Raw genomic sequence first — 17,826 nt, 5'->3', positions numbered from 1 at the left:
AAAGGATATTCCACAATTCCATAGAAATGATTATTCAGTCCCTTGGGGACCCAGGAAGGAAAGATGCTCCTGCACAATTCTCTGGCAGGAGGTAGCAGTATCAGAACTCCTCCATTTCCATGATTCCAAGCCATTTCTTGACTTCTGTCTTCTTAAACCACACAGTGGAAAACTGGCATCATCAAATCTCACCCAACTGCTGGGACAGGAAGAGCAGACCACGCAACTGGTGTTCTTAAGATGCACTTTTGAAACTCTACCAGTGTTAGGACTTGGAAATATATTTCCAGTCAAGTCAAGCCACAGAATGACAAAGCCCCAAGCCAAGAGTCCATCTGCCAGGGGCAAGAGCAAGTCTGCACTCCCAGGAGTAGTAAGTGCTTCAGAAACCACCAGCTGAGTGAGGAAAAAACATGAAAGCTTTAGAGGCTGAGAAAAATCTGAAAAATAGCAATTATTTTCTTAATATGTACACACAGTTTGACCAAAAAAAAAAAAAAGAAAAAAAAAAGAAGAAATTCAGACTTCTCTTTAAGAATCCTTGGATTCAAATATATATATTTATTAAAAAGAGACATTGACTCTATGGCCAAGACATTATGCGTCTCAGAACAGGTTTTTACAGCCATGTTATAAAAACCCCTTAGCAAAGCAGTTATGCACTAGACTTCAAACACATGTACTCCAAGAATGACACTGGTGTGGAGGATCTTGTTTTACATCCATTTATTTTTGTCCCTCAGCAATTATAGCATAGTTTCAATACAATTCTAAAGTTATAGAGAAATACCAGGGCAACTAGAGTACATACAAGCCAAAGTTAAAATGGTAGACAGCTGAATTAGAAAACAAAACAAAACAAAAAAAAAACCCAAACAAAACAAAAAGAAGTATGCATTCAGCAGGAAATCTACTATACTTCATTCAGTTTAGGCTTTGTTCTTTAGGGAACAAGGTGCTAACGTGCCATTTTCTCATAAAATGAATCATAATTGCTTCCAAAGAGTTTCTGCTGAAAATGGTGGAAGCAAATAAGTGTAACACTAAACTTTCTCCTATAAACTTAGAAGCAACACTTTCTTGAATCAATTTCCACCCTCCAAACACCACTGCTGCTATTCTTACATGAACTCACTGTTTTATTAAGGCATAATTGCCCTGAGCAATATGCTGGAAATTAGCCAAGAAGCCTAACAATTAAAGGCAAGCACCAAGTAATTTTTTTTAATTGACGAATTTTGAAATCTGTTTTGAAACTCACCTGTACTTGGGAGTAGCACTTGAGGATAAAAAGAAAATATTGCTTTTAATTACTTTAAGTAGAATGGCAGTGTTAGTTTCCCCCTTCTCCTTCCAGGCTAAAGTTTTCAAGGTAAACATTGAGGTACCAAAGCAGGACCAGTATACCAAGACCTAAGTGGGACATCTGTTCAAGAGCTTAATTTTTAAGCAACTCAGCATACAAATTTCAGTGCCACAACCTAAGCAATTCAAATGAAATCTTGTTTTTCTCAAGAGGCAAGATCCTCATACACTGGATACCTCTGGTCTTAAAAGCAAGATGGAGCCTGGACAGGAGAATCATACACTACATGCTCAGACTACCTTCCATTCTTCTTTTTAAAGCTAGAAAAGCATACAAATTACCTGGTGCACTGCACACTTTCTCTGTAAAATGCACAGTATTACAGAGTCCAAAATCCAGGAAGGTACTTTTCAAAGCTAGTGCTAACAGCACACATGACCGTCTCTCTACAAATCTAGGCAATACTGGCTAGTCCCTTTAAGCTACTAGAGTATCCATAAAAGAAAGACAACCAAATTATACATTTTATTCACATTTATTTTTCGCTTTTAGTGTGCTCACAGAAAATTAGAACACCTTAAGCAGGAGTTTAATAGCAATTTTTGTAAGCAAAGTTACATTCCATCTCTAAGTCAAATTGGTCAAAGCTTCTCCAGTATTTACAAAAACATGATAGACAAGATGCTACACAAAAAAAAAAAAAAAAACATTGCATCTGAAGAGTTTTCCTTTATTTTCAAAGACAACTGGAAAAGAAAGCATTGTCTGCTGTAATCAAAAACATACCACAGTATAAACAGTAACCATTCCACTTATCACAGCTTGGTTGAGTTTAAAATTTGTGTTTAAAAGGTCCAAGATGACTGCAGTTTTACAAAAATGGGCAGGGTGGAAAGAGTTGCAAACTTCATGTGCTTCTGGATATCAAGATTTGTTTTTTTTATACAATAGTCACAGTTAAAAACACCCTGCTGGTAATACATAATTACACTTTATTAAGGTCATAAACCAGCAATAAACAATAAAGCCTATACAACTTGTATTTCTACTTAATCACTGACTGATACAGCTAACATGAGATAAGTGAAAAGTTCCTATGGTTTAAATGAATTTCTAAGACTATGATCTCTTTATCTGGGTATTGATTTTTATTTTTTATTTTTTTTTCCTTTTTCCTTTCCTTCTTAATCAAGACTTGTAGTGTTGTAAACCTTATAGAACATCTGCCTCACAAAATACATCGTAATAACTTTCTTTTAAAAAAAAGACTAACCCCTTACATCATTTCTGGCGGGGCGCGCTCCCGGCAAGGGCTGCGCGCCCCGGGTTCCCCACTGCGGCCCCTGTCACTTCATTTGATATCCCTTATTGACCCACCCATCTCCTTCATATATGGGCATGTCCATAGACCGATCGGCAAAAGTTTTATAATATGAAGAGAGTTGCAAAGTATGAAATTAAAAAATAAACGAACAAAATTTAAAAAAAGCAAAAAACCAACAAAAAAAAAAAAAAAACCGAACCAACCAAAACAAAACATTAATACTGATGAAAACAAAAACCCAAAATAACCAAAATATAAAGGATGGGAGAGGAAGGCGGAGGGGAGCCCCCCTCCGCCCGTTGGAATGGCGGCAACATATAACGATTTGAGATGGGAGCTGCGGGGGGAGAGAAAAAAAAGAAACGAGACATCTTTTAAATCAATCCCTGGTTGTAGACAAGTTCTCCGAGACCAGTACCTGGCACCACTCCAAAAACAAACAGGGGGGAAGAAAAGTCCGTCGGCGAGGGGCGGCGGCGGCGCTTACTACTCCGCCGACTCGGCGGCGGGTCCCTCCGGACTGCTCTCGGCGGGGGGCTCCTGCCGCGCCGGCTCCTCCGCGGGGGCCGCCTCCTGCTCGCCGCTGCCCGCCTCATTCGTGGCGGCGCCGGCGCCCGCCGCCTCCTCCGCCTTCCCCTCCGCTGCCTGCTGGGGCGGCTGCTGCTCCTCGGCCGCCGCCGATGCCGGGGCCTCTTCTCCCGCCGCCTTCTCGGGGGCGGCCTCGTCCGATTTGGCCTCCTGCGAGTCCCCCGCCTCCTCCTTCGCCGCCTCGGCGCTGCCGGCCGCGCACGCCTCCTCGGCGGCCGCCTTGCCCTCCTCGCTGCCCGCCGCCTCGGGGGCCGCCGCCTCCTCCTTCCCGCCCTCCGCCGCCGCGGCGGCGGCGCCGCCCTCGCCCTCGGCCCCTTCGCCGGCCTCCTTCTTGTTCTTCTTGAAGGAGAAGCCGCTCAGCTTAAAGGACTTCTTGAACGAAAAGCGCTTCTTTTTTTTTTTCGGGGTCTCGCTGCTGGACGAGGGGGTCGCGCCCTCCTCAGTCTTGGGGGAGGACTCGCCCTCCGCCGGGGAGGCCGGCTCGGTGCTCTCCGCCTCTCCCGCCTCCTTCTCGGAGGCGGGCTCCGACGAGGCCGCCTCCTCTTTGCCCGTCTCCTCGGCGGGCGCGCTGCCGTTCGCCTGCACCTCCTCCTTGCCCGCCTCCGCCGCCGCGGGGGAGGCGTCGCCGTTCACCTTCAAGTGGCCGTTCTCCTGCAAGACAAGGACCAGCGTTACCGGCGGTGCCCGGGGGGGTCGCGGGGCGCCGCCGCCGCCCTCCCCGCCCGCCGGTCTCGCCTCGCCGCTTCCCGCGGTTCGAAGCCCCGCGCCCTCGCCGGGCCGGGCGCCCCCAGCGGCGGGCGGAGCGCGCGGCGGCCGCCAGAGGGCGCCCCGGCTCCACGCAGCGGCGACCGCGCCGCGCTCCCCCGCCCTCGGCGCGCCCCGTCCAAGCCGCGGCGGCGGCGCGGGGCGGGGAAGGCGAACAAAGCTCGCCCGGCCCGGCCCCGGCCCCCCGCCCGCCGCGGCCCCTCTGCGCCCGGGCGGTGCGGCGAGGCGCCCCCGCCTCCCCCCCCCCCTCCCCACTCACGCCGCATTTGCATCTTTCGGGCGCCCGGAGCGCGGCTGGCTGCCCGGAGCGGCAGCTGCGGGGGCGGCGGGGGGTGGCTGCGCTGCGCGGGGCAGCGGCGGCACGGCCAGCCCCGCTCACGCGTGGGGAGGGGGCGCGGGTGGGTGACAGAAAGCCGTGCCCCGCGGCTGCCGAGACCCCGGCGGGGCTGCCGTGGACGGGGCGGGCGGCGCAGCCCCCGGCCCGCGCTCCCGCCCGAGGGGGCTGCCCGCGGAGCCTCTTGCCCGGGGGCTCCGGGCCCCGCTACTACGCGGCCGTCCGGCTGTGCCACGAGAGGCGTTCCGCGCGGGGCACCGAGTGTCTTCGGGAGGAGGTTAAGCGGGCAGAAAAGCCAAGCGGTGTAAGATCCTTCCGTTTACGAGCCATTGGGACGCTCCACCATAATACACGAGGGATTTAAAAAAAAAGAAAGAAAGAAAGAACCGTGCCCCTTTCCCCCCCCGCCCCCCACACAGGAAAGATAAAGGGAAGAATCATTCAAAGCCGAGCCCGTTTAAGCAAAATAAAGAAATTATTCCTTTGCTTCGAGTTGCAAAGATAAAAGGATCGACCGTATTCTCCATTGAATGTGCCACTGGGGCATCAAAGGAAGAAGAATTAAACAGGATGCGAAAGAGAGTCCGTCGAAGTTGGCTTAAAAAAGGGAGTAGATTTAATATTTTTTAAAATTTCTTTTCGTTTTTTACCTGTCCATTCGCCTTGGATGGAGATGCAGCCACTGCTTCCCCAGGTTTCTCGGCGGAGGCTTCGCCCTTTGCAGCGGTCTTGGAGAACTGGGCACCCATGCTGTCTTATTCAACAAAGAAACTCAACAGATCCAAAAGGAGGGGAAACAAAGAGCGTTGGGTTGGTATAAATACTGGGCGACCAGCAGCAGCAGCAACACACACACACACCAGAGGGGGAAAAAAAAGAGAAGAGAGAACAGAACCGATTATAATGCACTCCTTTTAAAAAATTTAAAGTTGAAGAGATCAAAAAGCAGCAGCACAGGAGGGAGGGGAAAAAAAGGGAGGAAAAAGTCGAGCAAAAAAAAAAAAAAAAGGAGCCCAAGTTTAGTAAAAAAGAAGTAATAAAAAATCCCAGATTTGTAGCCGTACTGTAGACAAGGAGAAAATGGAGAAATCTCCCTGGTTGCTAATAAGATGCGGAGTCCAACGCCCAAGTGCACAGATGAATGGGCTTCCCGAGCGGTGACGGCAGCGCTCCGCCCGGCGCCGGCCAATCGCGGCCGCCGCGCACAAAGGGGGGCGGGGCCCGCCCGCCCGGCGAACAATGGAGCCGCGATGGCAGCGGTTTGAAATCGGCCCCCGGCCGGTAATGAATGTGCCGCTCCGCTCCGCTCCGGGCCCCGCGCCGGGCCCCGCGCGCCGGGCCCCGCGCGCCGGGCCCCGCGCCGGGCCGCCAACAAAACACCCCGAGCGAGCGAGAGAGCGAGAGGGAGGGGGAGAGAGAGAGAGAGAGCGAGAGCGGGGCGGGCGGGCAGGGACAATGGTGCGAGGGGCGTGCGGGTGAGTGCGAGTGCGAGTGTGAGTGTGAGCGTCCCGGCCCCGCCGCACGCCCCCGCCCGCTGCCGCCGTGAGAGAGCAACAGATAGTGTGTGCGAGCCCCGGGCGGGGGAGAGCGAGCGAGCGAGGGAGGGAGGGGATTTGCTGCTTGCCTTTTTCTTTTTTTTTTTTGTTTGTTTTTTGTTTGTTTTTTTTTTTTTTCCCTTTTCTTTTCTTCCCCGGGTTTAATTGGTCGCGATTGTTAAATCGCCCCCAATTTGGAAGGTATTTGAACCACGTAGATCGGGTTTCGCCGAACGAGATCACGAGTCGAAATTAGTAGGTCTGTAGGCCAGATGTTGCAAACGCTAAAGCAGCGGCAGCAGGAGCCGCTGCCGGAGCAGAAACGGACCCCTCCCCCATAGCGATATTGGCTTGGAATAAAATATTTTGTGATTAGCCTACGGCTCTAATTAAATTCTGCTGTCTGATTATTCCTGATTTGTGTTTTTAAAGTATTTTCTGAGGCGGTGACCCACTTCACGATTACATTTCCAGGCACTCAAGCAGTGGGCGAAGCGACATTATCAGGGAAACATTCACGCTTTCCCAAACCTCAGCCCCGAGTGTGTATTTACGTTAAATTTAAACCCTCGAATAAGATGTAACCCGAAACTAATGCATGCGAATTAACGGTGATCTGGAACGCTTATCAGCGCTGGGGTGGGCGAAATATCACGGACCCGAGTGATTTCCTTTCTCGGGGGAGGGGGCGGCGTGTGCGGGGAGCCGGCCGGCTCCCTCCCTCCGTGTGGCGATGCGGAGAAGGCTGGCCTAGACCCCCTCCCCCTTCCCCGGCACCCCCATCCCCTTTTAAGGAGCAGAAACGAGCGTCAGAACGATCGTTTCCCATAGTCGGGTAATCTCCTCCGAACGCCTCTTGTTTATAAACAAGGATGTTAAAATGATTCCGATAATGAAGGGCTGCGGAGCGGGGAGGCTCGGCTCAGCCGCCCACCTCCCTCTCCCCGTGGATTACCGGGGCTGGCGGCATCGGTGGGCTTCGTGCGGACGCCGAGAGCCGCCTCTCGGTAACACCGGCGAGGGCAGCCGGTTGCTTTCAACCGCTCGAGGGGATTACTTCGTTTCTTGGGGGGCAAAAAAGGGCATTTGGCTGGTGTTTTTTTACGAGAGGGAAATAAAACCTCTCCCTCCCTCCCGCCGCATTTCACGCACAGCCCCGCCGCAGCCACTGCCGCCGCTCCCTTTGTCTCGGCCGCCGCCGCCCGCCCCGCCGAGCACGGCGCAGCAGCGTCCCGCTCCCCCGGGGGCAGCCCCCCACGCCCACCCGTGCGCCCCGCACAGGCAACACCCGCAGCCCCCGGGGCCGGCGCGGGGGGCGGCCGCCGGCCCTGCCGGGGTGACCGCCCACGGCAGGGCGGGGGTGCCGGGGGTGCCGCCGCCGCGCCCCGAGGCTCCCTCGGCGGGGCCGCGCCGCCGGGCGGTTTCCCTGGCGACGGCGGGGGGCGGCGGGGCCTCCACGGTGGGATCGGGAGCGGAGCGGGGCGGGAGCGGCTCTGTCCGCCCCGGCGTCACCTGCGGCCGCCGGCCCCGCTGCTGGGGGGCTGGGGCTGGGCTCGGCGGGGCCGGGTGGGGCCGGGGTCGCGGCCGGGGGCGCCGCGGCGGCAGCTCCCGGGGGCCCCGGTGGCGGGAGCCGCTCTCCGGGGATCTGCCGGCTGCCGCCTCTCCCGGGCGTGCTGGTGGAGTGGTGTGCGGCAGCGGGCACCGGCGGCAGAAGGGATGGAGCGAGCGGCGGAGGGCTCACCTTATGGCGTGACAGCACCGCAACCGTGGGGCACGGCCAGCCGGACTGCTTCCTTCTTCGGGATCCTCCCCCGCTTCTCAACTGCACGCGTTGTGTTTTGTCTGCTCCTTTTAATCTGGATATTAAGGAAGTCGTGATTTTGTTGGTGGTGGTTTGGGTTTTTATCTTTTTAGACTGGTTTATGTAACAGATCACCTAAGAAGACCCGATGGAAGACCATGACAGGACTTCGCAATCAGTATCAAAAGGCACCTGTCCATCCTGAGCGGGTATATGCAATTTCACCGGCACGGGTATATGCATTTCTACTTTCCGCCGTACGTCTGAATTTCAGAGTAGCATCACTGGAAAATTTCACATGGTGACTTGGAGTTTAGACGGTGTGTTTTGCGTTATGCTTTTTATATGTTTTTCAACCATTTCAATGTTTTACATCTTGAAAAGAAAAAGAGAAAGTAAAAAAAAATTAAGCCTTGACTGATCTTAGTCTACGTACTTCGTTCCACAAGTTTTTCTGTAGAGCCTCTGGACAAGCAGGAAATCTGGGGTATATGTATGGTCCCTCTGCCAGTCCCAGTGCAATTAAAACCTGGACAGCTATCTCTAACCCAAACCCTTTACCATAGGTTGCAAATACAAGATTTAACCCCTCAAATGACCTCTTGAGCCCATCAGCTACCAGGCTGCTCCTTGTCGCACCACACCTTTACGCACCAAGCAAAGAGATACGCTGGAGGGGAGATTCCTCTTTCTTAAATTTGTACTTTACTCAAGTTCCTGGTCTTTTAATCTCCTTCCAAGAAGCAGGGAGAGGGAAAAGAGAGAGACAAAAAGACAGACAGACAGAAAGACCTCCTTAGTTTTTTGCAACAGGACTAATCAGTTACGAAGATGAGAATGACACTTCTCTGCTGTGCCTTCCACATAAAAAGTTGTCATAGAATTTCTGTGGCAGGAGCAGGGATGCACCAGTGTAAAGTTGCTTGTGTATAAGGTGTTGGAGTTTTAGTGTCTGAAAAAAGCGGTACTGTTGTCAAGAGTATTTGCACAGAATAGATTATTCTTCGTTGGAATTTGTGTTAGGGCTTTTACCACAATAGCTGTGTCAGCAAAAAAACATATTCCCCCCTGTGTCATGTGTAGTGATATTTCTAAGAACATGACAACTGTAACTGAGAGACAGCTCTGTTGAGCCCCAAAATGAAGAAGAGACAAGCCTGGGGAGCTGTTCTCAGAGGGGTGGGGCGGGCAGGGGCAGCAGGATTTGCCTCCCCTTGCCCCTCCAAAGGTTTAAGGGCTCTGTTACTGCAGATTTCTAATAGTGAGTTGCACCGTCTAGATGAAGTTGTCTTTTTACAGTACTTCCAAAAGGAGACTCTGATCAGCACATTTTTTCCTGAGGTATTTTCATCCTCAACCTTTTGGAAAGGTGGAAGACTGAGGTGTGGAATGATAAAATGTGTTGTACATGGCTGCCCAGCAAATCAGCCTCGCAGCTGTGTTACTGACTCTTGGCTGTGACTTCATGATCATTAATAATAAATCTGTGCCTTGCAGCCACAACTTTGGGCATAAACAGAAACCTTCCTGTCAAGCTAGCCAGGTATAAGTGTGGTATGTAGTGCTTATGTCAACTTTGCACTAACATTCTGTGGGGAGGCTGGGAAAAAAGCTGATAGCTTTTGGCCCAAGAGCAGCTGAGGCAAAGTTGCTCCTGAAAAGTATTTGGCCACAACTAGAACAAAAGCTGAATGTGGTGCCACACTCTGGGTTATGTGGCTATGGAAATCCTGACCTTACATCAGGTACTCTGAAGCTGCAATTTACCACCCAATGAAAGCATGGCTTCTGACTCCTGCCACTACTGCCAAACCTCCCAACTCACTTGTACCCAACTTTTTTTTCTTTTCCTGATACTGCCTAAAACATTCATTTTATCCATTCCTGAAATACAGGTGAATGAAATTATATTTTCATTTGACAGTTGACAGGAAAAGGAGAAAGCTGCTCAATAACAGCTCCCTGCTGGTATGGCAGCCTCTCACTGGAGTCCCAGAAAAACCCATCAGTGACACTCACACTCTACTAAGGTAAAAGCACAATCACGAACATGTTTTAACTTCTGTTAAAATTTGAAACTTTTAAAAACATGTCCTAACTTGCCACGCGTAGTTGGGACACAAATGTATTTTAACTTGTTTGCTGGCAAATGCACTAAAATGCAACACACCCTGTCAACACTGAGAATCTGAAAACATGTTAATTAAAAGTTTTCACTGACACCTTTTTTTTTTTTTTTTTCTTAATGCACCTTTATCCTCGTCCAGACAAGCCTTTAAAGAAAGTGAATCTACAAGCGGTTTTGGGAGCTGGAATCCAATGTTTACGGAATTCCTGAAACAGTGTGTGCTTTCTAGTGTTCACATTGTGACTCTCCCCTGGGTGACCTGAGCTCTGAGGAGGTGGTGGGAAACCTCCTTGGGTCCTGGGGTGCACAGAGATCTTTCCTTTGCGCAGAGACAGCAGCAAGCAAACTAAAAAAATCATAATCAAATTTTACTCTGAGAGATAATATTTCCTATATGCTCATCTACCACAAGTCCTTTTTTCTCTTGTCCTGGTCCTTGTATAGAAACAGCGTAAGACAAGCATAGGACAGAAAACATCTTTTATTCACAGGAACTTTCAAACTGGGACAGTTCTGGTAACAGGGGAACAGGATAATATGAGTTAAATAATGTTAAAACTAAATTCAGATATTCAGAATTGTTGCATCTTTTCCAGTTTCTGAAAAAATGAGTATTTCATGATGTCTGAATCTGTGCTGAGATTTCCTACAGACACATCACTTCAGTTCCTTCAAACTTTACTCCAGTTTGGTGAAATGCTATAAAAAGCTTTTAACCTTTATGTCACTCACAACCATTACAAGTCCTTTGCTAATATTTGCCAAGCTTTTATTAACTGAATACATTCAACAATGTTTGTTAAATAGGATCCAGACTGTTTGAATGTCCAGTGTGCTGGGAAACTGAAAGCTTAACAGAGCTTATATATTTTCAAAGTATCATACAGCTGGTCTCTATCACAGCCAATAAAAAAATATCTGTCAACCAACTGGATAACTGGCGTCAAGTAATGAGGCTGGTTACTTCTGGGAAGAAAAAAAATCCCTAAAGGAAAATTCAAGAATAAGAAAAACAACAAGAAACCCAACCCAGCCCAACCCAATCAAAGATTTCTTAGATGATACAAAAGCAAAAATACTCTATGTAAATCTCAAGCCCCTCCTTTAAGGGCAATCACAGCAAGTCACAATAACTAACAACAGGGAAGGTGTGACTATACCACTGAAAGACTGGTCCATGCTACATGCTGATTCTTCTTTAAAGAACACCATTTCAGCAGTAAAGAAAGGGCACCAGGGCTCCATTGCGTTAAGCAGGGTGTGGACAAAAAAAATAGAGATAGCGGAGAGTTGTAAACACTTTACAACCTTCAGTTCTAAGGAAAAATACTGCTCCACTGTAGTCACAGCTTTACACAGGGTAAGGCAATGCAGCAGGAGTCCTTCACTCCTTCACTCCCTTCGTTCCTGTGCTCTGGCCCTACAGTTCCACTCCCTCCATTGTGTGTGCCCTGGCTTTCCTCTGACAGCCTGATAAGCCATTTTGGAGAGTTAAACCAGCAGAAAAATATTCTTTCTCCCTTCCCCAATACCTTTCCTCCATTCTCCTCCCACCACAACTCTTCCCCACCCCCCATCTTTTTGAGCAGGGAAGGGCAGTTTCATGCTGGTTTAGATTCTTGTGACCCTTGGTGTGGCCAGACATGTTGCAGTGATGACAAGCAGGTGATGACCTGATTGAGCACGAAGTTAAGCTTCAGTTCCATTGACATTTGCTCCAACACAATCCCCCTTCTCTGCAACTTGTGCTTGCTTCCAGTTTCCTGATTCTCTTTCAATTCTTCTGGGAAGAGTGATCTGAGCAAAAAATGCCTGATGAGCAGGTATCTTTTAGAATGGCATTGATAGGTGATGTCTCATCATGTTTCACTGAAAGACCACCTGTGCTTTAATGATGACTAATTTGTGTCACGTGGCTACAGCCAGCCTGGCTTTTATTAATTCCAGCTAGATTTGGAGGGGACAGGAATTACATAAGAGTAGAATAATGTAAATTTATGCTGAAAAGTGTCCCAGAATGTGAAATGAAACTGATGGACCCAGCTAAACAGAAGTCTGTCTAAAATAGCAAATAGGAAGCATTTGAGCTTGTCTCAGAGATTTGGATTCCTGGCATTTAGTTGTTGTGAATTGAAACTGATTTAGGGTTAAATCAAACAAGGGCTTGGGGTTGTGGAATTAACAGCCTACACATCAAGTGCCTAGGCTCTCTGTAGGGCTCAGGCTATGGGGAGAAAGCCAAGCACCAAAGTCTGTAATTTACCCAGCTGGCAGGTAGAGGCTGGTACCCTAAGTCTTGTTTTATGATTCTCACTGCCTGAAAAAATACACTGCAGCCACAAGGTGCAAAAGGCTAAGCCAGTACAAGTTGCTGTTGCTGAGTTGTTGTTTTTGTTGTTACAGTCAGCTCAGAAAGGCTGTTTGTTTCCGGTAGCTGGAATAAATATTATAAAGTGCATCCCAGTCAGCTTGGCAGAAATGTATGTGATATGTACTGTCTGGCATGCTAGTAGGGCACAGATTTTATACCAGTGGTGATGTAATCCCCAGCTATACAGAAATACATCACAAATAGGAAATACAAAGCATTTGTGCCTGTTTCAGAGACTTGGATTCCTTGTACTTCGTTGTACAGAAGTATATCCCTTTACTTGGAAGCCAGCACTCTGACCTCTTCCCTGCCGTGAGGTGCTTTTGCCCCTTTGAAAGCTTAAGAGGCAGTCCCTTTTCATCCCGGAAGCATGGCTTTAATTCCCACCTAAGAAAATTTGAATCCCTTCATTTACCTCCCTCTGCTTTTCCCATGAAGTCCTAGGATGAGGAAATGTGAGCACAAATGTTTCCATTTTCTCTTGCTGAATCTGTTCAGCAAAGGAATTAAGAGTTACTCTTTGGCATAGAGAATTACATAGTAATTGCTCCAAAACCTGAGCATGATTCTGCAGCCTAATTACTCTGCAGGCCTGCCTGGGAGTGGGAGACAGTTTGTCTCTGGTCCTTACTCTTCAGAATGTGTTACTGTTTTCTAGTTTCTAGCTCTTAGGGCAAGCAAGGACTGGCCCTCATGGTCCAGTGTTAGCAGTTTGACCCAATGACTTCAATATACAGTCATTATCCTGTTTTGTCTCATTGTTCAGCCTTCAAATAATTTTTTTTTTTTTTTTTTTTTTTTTTTGCAAAGTGAAGCACTGAGCAGAGAGCTGGTATGCCCTGGCGCTGCCATGTTTCCAGCAAGACAGGTCAGCTGCACAGCTTAGAGTAAGAGACATCTGCATGCCATGGCCTCTCCCCTCACATGTGACAAGAGGTCCTTCACATGCAGGTAGATAAATGTCCACACAAGCTTCAATTGCTGTGGACATCACATATGCAGAGATCTCCTCTGTGTTTCCCTAGGGAAGGCCTTTGAGCAGGTGCTTCTGAGAAAGGACAGCTGAGGTGAGACATGGTACATTGGTTGGACACCTCTTGGGACACGTCTTGCCTCTTGTATCTCCTGGCATTTTGAAAAGCAGTGGCAGATCATACTTTAAAGCTACCGTTTCTGGGTCCAATCTGGTGAATTCAGCAACTTATTGATGGCTTTAAATTTTCAGTTTGAGTTTAGACTACCAAAATGCATCTGTGTCCTTTTGTAGATTTAGCTACAGTTTGTAACCTATCAACAGACAGAACTGATTTTTGTATTAGACTTTCAGACTTTTCGTCTTTTTTTTTTTCCATTGTCACAATGAATGATTTAGACAATTCAGAATATCATTCTGATGTTACATACCCAACACATTTATTTTATATTATGACTAGAAATCTTCATATTAGAAAGTGTTTATTCTGTGTGTATTTTGTGTTTTAGCACGTTACTTTTCATTGTAATTTTGTGTAGTTCTGGGAACCAGACTATAGAAAGGTTATAAAACTATTAAAGAATATCCAAAGGAGAACCATGAAGATGGTGAATAGCTTGAGGGGAAGCCATACAAGGAGTGGCTGAGATCACTTGGCTTGTTCAGCCTGGAGGAGAATGAGGAGAGACTTCATTGCTGTCTATAACTTCCTCATTAAGGGCAGTAGAGGGGCAGCTACACTGATCTCTTCTCTGTGGTGACCAGTGAAAATGACCCAAGAGAATGGCCTGAAATTGTGTCAGGGGACATTTAGGTTGCATATTAGGAAATTACCTTATGAGTACTGCAGCAATGTGATTCTTGGGGTATCCTGTGCAGGCCTAGGATTTGGATTCTGTGATCCTGGTGATTCCCAACTCAGGATCTTTTATGATTCTGTGTAATCTGGGCAAAGGATTAAGTTCATACCCATGTCTACAAACCCATAGAAGAGTTCACCTTACTTATACAATGAGTTCACTTGTCTTTAGAAGTATGGATGTGTAGGATGACAGCCACCTTTTTTAATGTAATAAGTAACAAAAGGCACTGTCTGCATGTTGAGGGTGTTGATACAGCCTCCTTGTGTAAGAAATGTAATAAAGGTGGTTTTTGTTTGTTTGTTTGTTTGTTTTTAACAGTGACTTTAGAATTTTGTTGTATAAATATTTCTTAAGCCATGTACTGATTTTTGAACATGTAGTGACTGAAAGGTCATTTTTTGTCACCAGTATTGCAACGAACCACAGATCAGGCTGCAGGCTTCAGGACAGTAAATTAAGGATTGTTAAAACAAACAGGCTAATGATTACAAATTCAGCTGTTTGATTTAGAAAAGCACATATATATAATGCAAGAGACAGGAGGGGTTCTTGGTGAAATAACTAGTTAAAGAAGGGGGAATTTGTGTCCATATTCCTGCCAGGAGTTAGTGGTGAAATGGCTGGTTTAAGATGGGAGGCATTTTGGTCCATATTTCTGCCCTGTGGCAGACTGCCTCTGTGATTGGGGTAACACCCAGGATACTGGGTCTGGCAATTAGCTGTAGTACAGCTTGTTGTGGATATTGGAAGCAGACATGGATATAAGCATAGATGAATTTGCTTCAGTTCTTGGTAAAGAATGTTTTTCTGCCTTAACTCTATGTCTATGGTGCCAAACACACATCCCTTGTACCCAAGCTTCTATAAAGCCACTGTCAAGCAAAGGCAGCAGGAGGGCTGTGTGGATGAAGAGATAGCTCCTGACTAAACTCAGACTGTAAAAGGAAGAAGGCAAGAGGCAGAAGCAGGTGACCCAGGAACAATGCCGGCACAGAGTGCCATGATGTAATTAGGAAAGCCAAAGCTCACCTACAGTTAAGCCTGATGTGGGATGAGGAGGGCTACTACAAGCATACCAGCAGCAAAAGGAACACCAGGAATAATGTGGGCTTGCTGCTGAATGAAGGCAGGGACCTTGGTGCCAAGGGATACAGAAAAGATCAAGATAGTGAATGCCTTCTTTACCTCAGTGCTTGATGATCAGACCAGCCTGCAGGAACACCAAGACTGCAATAAAAAGGCAAGTCTGGAAAAAGGAAAACTCACCCTTGGTGGAGGAGGAGCCCACAGAAAAGAACACTTAAACAAATTGAATATATACAAGCCCGTGGGATCCCCTGGGAGGCACCCACAAGGGTTAAGGGAGTTGTCTGATGTCACTGCAAGGATACTGTTGGTTATCTTTGAAAAAGTTGCAATGATTAGAGCAGAATCACAAGGACTACAAGGAAGAAAATATCAATCCTGCCAGTGAGAAGGCCAAAAAGAAGGATCTGGTGAACCATAGGCTAGCCAGCATTCCCTTGTTTGCCAAAGAGAGGCTTTGAAGCCTCCATCCTCAAAAGTCATCTGATCACAGTCCTGGACAACTGGCAGCCCTGCTTGAGCAGGGGGATTGGAGCAAATGATCTCCAGAAGTGCCTTCCTATCACAGACACACTGTGATTCTATGTGATTCAGACTGTGATATTGTTTTCAGTACTGCCTTAGCTATGCCTATACTCAATTTAGTTTCAAGTTGTATTTCTGAGATCTTATGCCTCCATTAAATGCTTTATGGAATGTGGAAATCAATACACCTGCCTCTGTGCCTTGGAAGTATAAATACACCAAAGATTGTGAGGTGCCTTGAGTGAATGAGGCAAACAAATGCCTTTTGTACACATTTATAGGAAAGAGAAACTTTACAGTCTTTTCCCCCTGTACAGTACAAATTACATTAAAGTGTGAGAAAACAATATCTGAATAATGTTCTTGAAACTAGGAGCTCAGAAACTGAGTAAATCACAGGTTTAATGTGAACCCCTGCCTTTATAAGTTCCCATGCCTTCTGTGATACTGTGTTGGAGGCTATACAGAGCAGATGAAGTAGTGTCACAGTAATTTTTGTTTATTCCTTTTAAATTATACTTTCTCACACTTTTGCAAGGTCTCCTGTTTCCCCCCATGCAGCTATAAAAGGCTGCCTTCAGTCTGTTTAGGCTCAAGGCACACATGCGGTCTTTTATTGACAAAAGCAGATGGCGATTTCCCCTGCGATCCGCTTCCTTTTCCCTGGCTGGCATGTGAAACACGGAGAGCATACTGGAGTTCACACTGTCATACCACGGCAGCCCCCGAGTGCTCCCCTCGCAGGGGACAGCCCAGAACCTGGCTGCCCATGAGGCATCTGAATTACGGGAAACTGTTTCACATTTGGCTTAGAGCTATTTTGACAATCTTCAGCTGAATCCTTTATTTCTTCCTTCTTAGCATGTAAATGTCCTTTTTATAGTAGCTATTCTTACAGAATTTATGGTTCTCTTTTCTTAAAGCGTCTCATTCCCAGTTCCCCATTTTTATTTAAGTTAGTCCCTTTTCATTTCCTGGACATACCATGCTAAGCAAAGCATACATTCGAGGGGTGAAATTTTGTGTCTTCCTCTAATTATCTCATGATGCTGGCCTCTATTATTCCCTTTTTTGTCTTCAATGTGGCAGTTGTGTCACTTTTGCCATACTGCCTTTCATGCTTATAAGAAACTCTGCAAAATGTATTATTATTTTCTTTTGTATGCTTCCTTAAATCCCTTCTTTGCTTTTACACCCCCCAGTGCAAAGAAATGACTGGTTAATCCATTGATTTCTATTTTCCCCCCTTGGATTTATTGGTAGTTATTTTGAGTTTGAAATCTCTGTGGGATCAGGCCTATCTTTATGGACTGTCAATGCCTTATCGGTTAGCATAAGGACAGAAAAAGTGCAAATTTAAGCCTCTGAGGTGCTTTAATCTTGGCAGTGCCTGAGCAGAGTTCCCCTTTCTGCATCTTACTGAGATTTACTAGGGAGGATGTGCAGCTCAGGCAGTGTGTGGGCATAAAGCCTGTAAAGAGCTTTGGAGCAACAACTGGCTTGACACAGCACGTGCAAGGAACAATTTATCTTTCATTCTTAGCCCCACATATATCATGGGCACTTTAATTTCTCTTTCTTTACCCCTGTCAGGATTTTCAGATTGCTTTTCATATGGCTGTGTTCAGCACTATTTCTTTCAGAATCAATTCCGTTTAAATTTTTCATTCATCTACAAAGAAAAATTTCTGAAATCAACACATAAAGCATCTGACTCATTTAAATGCTTATGAGCCTAATACTGCATTCATATTACTGAAAAAAAATAAATGCTTTCCTTTAAATCTAAATTTTATGAAGCATAATCAGAGGAATTTTTTGTATTCTTAAGCATTATGAAGTTTGTACATACAATAGCATTTGCAGTACATTCATGGGTGGTCTGGAAATCCGTGAGCATAAAGTATGAAGCACCTCCACACTAGTAAAAGCAGGAAAAATTCAAGACAAAAGAGAAATAGGAAAGACAGAATTATCACTGAATGTGCAGTCGGACTGTCAGTGCCCAGAGAAAACAGGTAGCATTGAGGTTTTTGAGATCATCTTTCCTTCTCTGCACATTTGCATCAAACAGTAATGCAGTTCTTGTACAGGCTGAGACTTCTGTGGTGGAAACAAACAAATCACATTCAGGGAGGATCAAAATGGAGCTGAGCTTGGCTTAAGCAGGCAGACTGAGACCATTCAGACTGCAAAGTTCATTCTTTATGGAGAGTATGATTTGAAT

At 46.9% G+C, this 17,826-nt stretch overlaps 1 protein-coding gene across 2 annotated transcripts; it reads right to left on the bottom strand.

The window, feature by feature from the left end:
- Nucleotides 1-1,217: 1,217 nt before the first annotated feature.
- MARCKS (myristoylated alanine rich protein kinase C substrate) lies at nucleotides 1,218-7,745 on the bottom strand. Of its 2 annotated transcripts, none has more exons than XM_038133255.1 (3): nucleotides 7,594-7,745; nucleotides 4,968-5,140; nucleotides 1,218-3,869 (listed from the first exon to the last, which is right to left on the bottom strand). In XM_038133255.1, the coding sequence occupies exons 2-3, from the start codon at nucleotides 5,064-5,066 to the stop codon at nucleotides 3,117-3,119; spliced, it is 852 nt and encodes a 283-aa protein (XP_037989183.1). In that variant the 5' UTR covers nucleotides 5,067-5,140; nucleotides 7,594-7,745; the 3' UTR covers nucleotides 1,218-3,116. The 2 variants fall into 2 exon arrangements, with proteins under 2 accessions (XP_037989183.1, XP_037989182.1); XM_038133254.1 differs by lacking the exon at nucleotides 7,594-7,745 and adding an exon at nucleotides 5,382-5,517.
- Between the last annotated feature and the right edge of the window lie 10,081 nt (nucleotides 7,746-17,826).

This window comes from Motacilla alba, chromosome 3 (genome assembly GCF_015832195.1).
Source record: "Motacilla alba alba isolate MOTALB_02 chromosome 3, Motacilla_alba_V1.0_pri, whole genome shotgun sequence".
NCBI classification, from domain to species: Eukaryota; Metazoa; Chordata; class Aves; order Passeriformes; family Motacillidae; genus Motacilla; species Motacilla alba.
The sequence above is the reverse complement of the archived record's forward strand: the minus strand, read 5'-3'. Positions and strand labels throughout refer to the sequence as shown.